This window comes from Acomys russatus, chromosome 2, assembly GCF_903995435.1.
Source record: "Acomys russatus chromosome 2, mAcoRus1.1, whole genome shotgun sequence".
Lineage (NCBI taxonomy): Eukaryota > Metazoa > Chordata > Mammalia > Rodentia > Muridae > Acomys > Acomys russatus.
The window spans coordinates 5,965,932-5,974,365 of NC_067138.1; the positions used below are offsets into that span (position 1 = coordinate 5,965,932).

At 36.0% G+C, this 8,434-nt stretch overlaps 1 protein-coding gene across 1 annotated transcript; it reads right to left on the reverse strand.

Annotated features, from left to right (window-relative positions):
- Positions 1 to 4,961: 4,961 nt before the first annotated feature.
- On the reverse strand, positions 4,962 to 5,141 carry LOC127206420 (metallothionein-2-like). The gene has a single exon (XM_051165715.1). It carries the CDS (start codon positions 5,139 to 5,141, stop codon positions 4,962 to 4,964), a length of 180 nt encoding a protein of 59 aa, XP_051021672.1.
- Between the last annotated feature and the right edge of the window lie 3,293 nt (positions 5,142 to 8,434).

Below are 8,434 nucleotides of genomic sequence, written 5' to 3' on the forward strand. Positions count from 1 at the left end.
TCAAATCATTATGCCTTTCCCTGGTGGCCATACTAAGAATATAAGCATCTCTTGGGTCTTTCAGTATACCCCTCAACTTGGCTTTCCTCAAGACCAGCTATCTATGCTCACCAGGAAGATCCAGGAAGATAGCATGGATATCATGAAGGCCAAGGCTGGAGCAATTTCTTCCACTCCATCCAAATTGACTTTGTAACCCACTTTGTCTTCTCCCTTTTGTAAACCATGTATGGGAAAGAAGTTGTTAAGTGTTCTTTTGTTCAGTCTAAAGAGATGAAGTGCCCTTAATCTCCATACTCATCCTTTTGTTGAAAAAGGGACTGACAAGGAACCTTGGCTTTAGTAAAAGCTCTCCTTTTAAAAAGAAAATGAATGCTTCAGCCATCCCTAAGGTGAGAGCCATCATTAAGAGAGAAAAAAATTTCCAAATGTTTAGATGACAGAGACAGTTTGCTACCTTAAGTCACCCAAAACTCTCTTTAACATAGGAGCATCTTCTTCAGCCTTCTGGCCCAATATATCTGACAGACTTATTTGTGAGGCAGGAACTATTGAGGACTTGTTTACTCTGTCTTGGCAGAGTTTGACCATTGACTCTGCCTACATGCAAGCTTGCCCTTTTTAAAAAAAAAATTTAAATTATTAATTTATTCTTGTTACATCTCAATGGTTATCCCATCCCTTGTAACCTCCCCTTCTTCTCTCCCTCCCATTTTCCCCTTACTCCCCTCCCCTATGACTGTCAAGCTTGCCCTTTTTTAGGCAGAATATTTTAGACATAAATACAATAAACTACCTACATTCATAGTGTTTTAGCTATTTGTATTTCGCAGTCATGAAGAAAACATCTTTCCTATCTTGGTGAGTCTAAAATTCTGAATGTAAATTAATAGTTATCATATCTCATTTCTGTCAATTTAGAACATCTATATCTAGACCGAAAAACTGTCCCCACTCTTACACAGCCATGCCTTTATACATGCTGAGCCATCTCTACAGCTATATTTTAGTTACTAAAAATTAACTTATTTTTTGGTAATTTACATATATGTGTAAAATAAATTCTAGTCATTCTCATCACCTTCTAATATGTTGTCTTTTCAGTACCCCCAAATATTCCCACTTAACTATCAAGGTTCCATTGCACTTTCATGCGCCTTTCTTTGAGTTCCATCCTCTTTCTGTTATCCAGCCCCTCCCAGATACCATGTCTCAAGCTCCTCCCATACCTCCCTCAAGGTGATATCCATTCTTTGATTTTTACTGTTACATATATATGTATGGTGTTGTGTATTCACAAATATACAAATAAATACAACTTGTTGAGTCTGTTTCTGTTATTTTGTGTATACATGGTTTTAAGAATGATGAGTCTGATTTGGAATAAGGGCTGACCCTGGGAAAGAATAATTATCCTTCTTTCAGCAGTCGTTAATTGTCTAGCGATCAAGCCCTGTGTAGACTTCTTGCATCCTTATTGACATATAGATAGACTTTTGGCATTGTCCTAGTCAGTGAGGACAAACTGTCTCACAACTGACTTTCTGGTATTCTAGCTCGTATAGTCTTTCAGCTCCCTGTTCTCCCATGTTCCCTGAGCCAACAGTGGAGGAGTCGTGGTGTAGATGTATCATCTTCAGCTAGGATCCCCTCACTCTGCTGATCTCAGCTATTTGTAAGGTTAGAGTTTTCTGTGATGGTCTTCATTTGCTGCAAAGAGAATTTTTTTTTTTTGAGAGTATGGTTGCTCACTTACCTGTGTGCATAAGAATAAGATTTGCAATATAATAAGGCACCATGTTATTGTAGCAAAGGGGCCTTAGAAAAACCATGCCTGGTACCTATACTGGAAACCTAGCCAGCTTTCTGGGACTAGCTAAATCGTATCTTAGAAAATATATTATTCTTAATTGCCCGTAACATATGTTAATAAAAAAAAAAAACCTCTCTTCATTACTTAGTATCAAAAACAGGTATATCCTTTGACTCTTTGAAAACACCCTAATGGAGGGCAAAGAGTGTGTAACAATATACTGGATATGATTCCCTTAATAGAAAGCAGATGTACCCTGAAGAAAGCTACTCAAGATGCCTCACCTGTCAGTAAAGCAAAATGATTTCTAGAGATGGGGATTCGATTATCTTCTCTACATGCCAGCAGCTGGAGCAGACAGATGTTTGCTTTCCTTTTATTTATTTCTTTTATGCAGTGTACTGAAAGGAGCCACAAAAAGACTGTAACTCAATTCAAAGCCCTGCTTTCTTTCATTTGCTTAACTGCATGTGGAGGTAAGGCATGAAACCTTAAATTTACAACTGAAAATCAAAATGCCAGATGGTTTTATAATTGGATATTTCTTTTCCCACTGAGCAAAACAGACTTCTAAAAGATGTGGGCTAAAAATATGTGCACATATAATTCAGTACCTGCATGGCAAACAGGTAATGTGAAAGAAAGAAAAATAAAGCAAAGAAAAATTCCACATTATGTTGGGAAAACTAAAGACTCTGGCCAAATTAATTTATTAGAAATTATATCTGTATGAGTTATGGAATATTGGTTTATACTGAGGATTTTTTGTAATTTTGTATGATAAAACATTTTTATACTAAGGACAGTATGTATACACATAAATTTAAATAAGAGTGTATGTGTATGTGTGTTTGTGCGTGTGTGTGATTCTTTTCCTTTTATAGGTTTTCATTTGAAGGCAAATTAGCAATAAATTTAGAATTTTGTTTGGGGATATTTTAATAAAAATCTCCACAGGCTGCAAACATGAGCTAAATAAAAATAATATATCAAAATAAGAATATAATCACTTTTGTATATAAATATTTTAAAAGTTTAATAAGATAAAATTCATTTGTAAAATAAGAAATTTTATGAATGTGTAAGTAAATTTCAGTATAATATGCAATATATACACATAGCAAATATACAAATCAATGTTATCTATATTAATAGTATATGTATATATATATTTAATGTATGTTTAGAATTCTTATTCTAATAATTATATTTTAATAATTGTGTAACCAGCTAGTTTTAACAATAACTTTTTACAAATTTTAGAAATACTCAGAAGATATTTTCTACAAGTTTGCCAAATACAATTATCCAAAACACTATGAATGTAACATTCATATAACCCCTGATTGTTTCATGGTTCTTCTTGCTATATGTAATTTTTTTATTTATATGTAACAATATAAATGTTTGGGCTAAAAATCTTTTTAAAAAGTAATACTTAATAGAAGATACTTTGAATGTTCAACTCAAAGAAATAAATAATTAAGTTATTGAGCATACAACTGACTCTTATTTGACATCTACATTGCATATGTTCTGTATATGTATGAAAATATCATCCTGTACCATATAAATACAGCAACTGTGTTTCAACTGAGGTAAAAATTATTTAAGAAGTACATATTTTTCTAAGGCATATTGAGCTGAGAACAAGTGATCTATGATTTAAGGAATTATTGGTGATTAAAAAAAGAAATAGGCATATACCAACATTGCTCACCTCCAAAAGAGCTAAATAAATTCTTTTTATAATATTCCAAGAATATTTTATTATGCAGTTTCTAATTAAAATTATTTTATCTGTGTTGTTTAGCTTAGAATTTATGGAGAACGTAGTAAAAGTTTATGGTTAAACAAAAATGAGTTGCTATAAAATATATATCCAACAAATACAATTAGAAAATATGAAAACATCAATATGAAAATATTTTTACTACATATAAATTTAGGCTGGAAAAACAGCCCACTGGTTAAGAACACACGCCTCTCTTTCTGGGATGCCAATATTAGTTTTCAGCACCCATATAAGGTAGCTCAACAGGTGGTCTGTGGGTCTCTTCACCATCCTGGTAACACACATTCACACACATACACATACACACTCAGAGAGAGAGACAGACAGACAGACAGACAGACAGACAGACAGAGACTTAAACATCAATAACCATATATCTCTTTTCTCCATTTATTTATTTATTTATTTATTTATTTATTTATTTAATCACTTTTCATCTGGATCCTAGCCCCCTCCCTCCACTGTTCCCACTCCAACTCCCACACCTCATCCTTTCCTTCTTTGTCCTTCAAGAGGACTAAAGGGCCCCAGTTCATACTAATCCACTCAGGTATCTCAAGTCACTGCAGGACTAAACATATCACCTCCCATCTGGTAGTGACCAGGCAGCCCAGCTATGGGTAAGTTACCCAGCAGCAGTAAGTAGGTAACAGATTCAGAGACAGACTGGACTCCTTTTGTTAGGGTCTTCTGGTGACCAACCTATACATTTTCTACATATGCACAGACGGTCTAGGTTCTGTCTATGATTGGTTGGTGGTTCAGGCTCCGAGCCTCCATGGGCACAGGTAAGATTATGCTGTAGGTTTTCTTGTGTAGTTCCTGACCCCTCTGGCTCCCTCTGTCCTCCCACCCACTCGTCCACAGAACTCCCAACACTCAGACCATTGCTTGGCCTTGAGTTTCTGCATCTGTCTCCATCAGCTGGCAGTGAAGCCATTCATAGGATGGTTGTGCTAGACTCCTGTCTTCAGAAATATGAATATTTGATAAAGTGATCAAAATATTTTGCATTCACATGCATTCCTTGTTTACTGAGGCACACCATAGAGACATAATTACCAGTGAATAGGTATCGGGAAAAGAAATGGAGCAAAGAACAGTTATATATGTATATATATTTAAAGGTTTATTCACCTGAGCAGGAAAGAACATCGGGTTGTTTTATGTTATTTATATTTCTTCTAACATAGGACAAATAAAAAAGAGCCTTTTTATAATTAGTCATGTCGACTCTTTTATTGTCAGTTAAGTGCTTTATAGAAAGGTGTGGAGATTGGGTCAGGATTGTAACAAAAAGACTAGGTTTCTGCACATTGATCTATTTACACACAGTTGTGGGTGGCCAGGACTTCAGGCACAGCTTCTGCATTTGTCTGAATCCTCTTTGCAGATATAGCCCTGGGAGCACTTTTCACAGCCCACAGGGCAGCAGAAGCTTTTCTTGCAGGAGGTGCATTCACACTCTTTACATTTGCAGGATTCAGCACAGGAGCAGGGTCCATCTGTGGCACAGGTGCATTTGGGGTCCATGGCAAAGATAGTTAAAGACCTGATGAAGAGACTGGTGATGTTGGAGTGATACAAAGAGGGGAAATGGCAAAAACAAAAACAAAAGAAAAAAACAAAAACCAACCAAACAAACAAACAGAAAAAACAAACTGATTTTAAGGCACTTTAGAGAATTAAATGCTCTGATATAAGATACATAGATACTCCATAATCATCCACAACCAAGGTAGCGAAAGACCTTTGTAGGAAGCATTACTTCCTAGTAAGCCTAGAAACCTAGAGTAATGGAAACTCCTAGATATGTACAAAAGTGACTCTAGCTAAGAGACCTAGTAGCAGGGAATCAGGATCCTAAATAGGAAATTTGCTGTGACCAGGCAAGACTTTCTGTGGAGAAATTTGGGACACCAAACCAGACACAAAACATTTAACATACAAATTGGACTGCATGCAAGACATGCTAGGGTAAAGATGTGCCATACTATTGAAAGTGGCCAAATAATGTTGGTCCAGCTTAAGATCCATGCCATGAGAGGGATCTCACATCTCACACTGCCTGGAGAACCAGAAACAAGAGTTTGAATATCCCAGACATCAAGGATAGAACTAAACATGACCAGCAAAAACAAACAAACGCAAGCAAACAACTAAGTCAATCAAATGATTCCTAATGATATTCTGCTGTATTCATAAACAAGAGCCTAGCATAATTATCATTAGAGAGGCTTCATTTAACAATTGATTTAAACAGATGCAGAGACCAAGCCCAAACATTAGGTGGAACTTGGGGAATCCCTACAGAAGAAGGAGGGTAAGGACTGTAGAAGCCACATGGGTCAAGAATACTACAAGAAAACCCACAGATTCAACTAACTTGGGTCATGGGGGTTCATAGATACTTAACAAGCATCAGAGAACCTGCATTGGTCAGACTTTGGCCTTTTGATTATATATATTTTTGTATAGCTGTGTCATCTTGTGGGAAGCCTAACAGTGAGGACAAGAGTCTTCCTATTCCTTTTTCCTGCTTTAGGGAAAAGTTTCCTCCTACTGGATTGCCTCCTCCAGCATTAAGATAAGGGGTTGTGCCTAGTCTTATTGCAATTTGATATGCCATGGTTGGTTAATATCCATAGAGAGCTGCCCTTTTCTGAAGGGAAAGGAGAAGAAATGAATCCAGCTTGAGGGTTGGAGTGGAAAGGAGTGGAACAGAGGAGGAGGAAAAACTCTGGTCAGGATGTAAAATATGAGAGAAGAATAAACTAATAATAGTAAAAATAATAACGTCCTGACTCTTATTCTGCTACAGAGTGGTATTTGTGACCTCAAGATCCTCCTGGAAGACAAAGAACTTTGTCCTTAGTTTTCTTTTTTGCATTTTATATACAAAAATATACACACTTTTAAAGAAATAAGTGCATCCATGGCAGTATGTGTAATAAATATAGGAGAAAATATATTTGGCATACATTAAATGTGGTTAGTTTATTTAGTAGAAACATGCACTTCCTCATGTGCTCACGCACGTGCACAGACACACATGCACACACACACACACACACACACACACACACACACACACACACAGAGCATACTTTTAAATGTCAAAAACTTTGGAAGACACTGTCAAAACAGTTTTAAGTGAGCTGGTTTTGGAAATATGAAATAAATACATTTTGATTGAAATATGTGCTGAAATCGAATCTATCTGTGCAGTAAGAAAAGTATGTGAGAAATGAATAGCCAGAGAGTTTGGAAGATACTCATCACGAGCAGATATTTTTGGTTCATCCAATCATCAGGTATTACTACCAAGAGACAGTCCTAGGATCTACAGTAATGCTCAACGGTTGGCTATTGTTGACTATGTCGAAGACAAAGCCAATGCCAAAGCATTCTCCTGCTTTGAGATTTTCAAATTGTTGGTGGGCTAGAGTCATCAGGCTTTCTTAGACCATAGTCACGATTATTAGATTTTTGACTAACAGGTATCTGAAAAATGACTATGATAATTATACCAGCTTGAAAAGTAGTTACCTGACAGCAAACCAATAATATGGCAAAGGTTCAAATCTCTTATTTCTTCCAATCAAACTAATTTCTAAACTGTACTGTCAATGGAGTCACAACTAGGATCATCTGATTGTCCAAGATCATGCTGCCTTAAATTTATTAAGAACATCATATTTTCTCTGTCACTCAAGTAGGGAAGGTACATACACAGTATTTCTCTTTCTTTTTTCATTTAAAAATTATGTATTGTCCCATCCTGTGGGACAGGAAGGCCAGGTCAAGGATCTGTATCCAGGCCTCTGTTTATTAAAGCACAATGCAAGATTTATATAGAGATCAGACACCTGCCTGCATACTCCATCCCACTTTGCCCTCTGGGCAGGTTGTAAAGGAAGCAACTCCTTCTAAGCTATCCTGTCATGGCAAATTGTTACAAGTCCTCAGGGGGGCTGGGGAGACTCTCTGCCCAAGTTCCTTTGTCTTTTCTCAGCAGAAGCTAGTTCACACACTCATGTGTAGCAGCTTCCACAGCAACACAGAGGATTATCCTAACGCAAAGGATCCTCCCACCAGGTTCTGGTGACTCTAAGGCTAGCAGAAGGCTGCCTTTGCATTCACTGAGTCACAGGGCAGAAATATGGCTCCCGACAGTATATGGGAACACGGTTGAGCACAACTGATGTAGGTGCCAATACAGATAGACATGTTAACATGAATAGCCTTCACCTGATCCATTATAATTCATTTATTACTAAAAGACTGGTAATTAGAATGGGCAGTACAATGATTGACCCATTGCCATGAAATCTGTCTGATCACTATTGCTTTCATTAATATAGGAAATCAATCACTGCTAGTAGATTTACAACGTACTTTAAAAGTTCTGAGCATTTCTTGACCACATTACTGAACTTTAGCTCTATAAAAATGTTAATCAAACATTTTAAATAATTTTTACTGCACCAAGATAGGAAATTTGTTCTATTCAAGATTATCAATTAAAAATAGCAAAAACACTATGAATATAATATTTATATAATTCAGATTCTTTTGTGGTTCTTTGTTTCTGTAGCTGGTTTATTATATATATGTGTGTGTATAATTATATAAATGCATACATAATAAAAGAAAAATTTTAAATTAAAAAATATTTCAAAAAATGTTAAATTCTTTTTAGGAGTTTACAAATATATCATAAAATGGCATTGTTAGCTGTATAAGAATAAGGATAAGAAATGGATCAAGGAAAACTTACAATGTCAAAGTTGTTTGGTATGTTACAATTAAACGATTGAGGAATA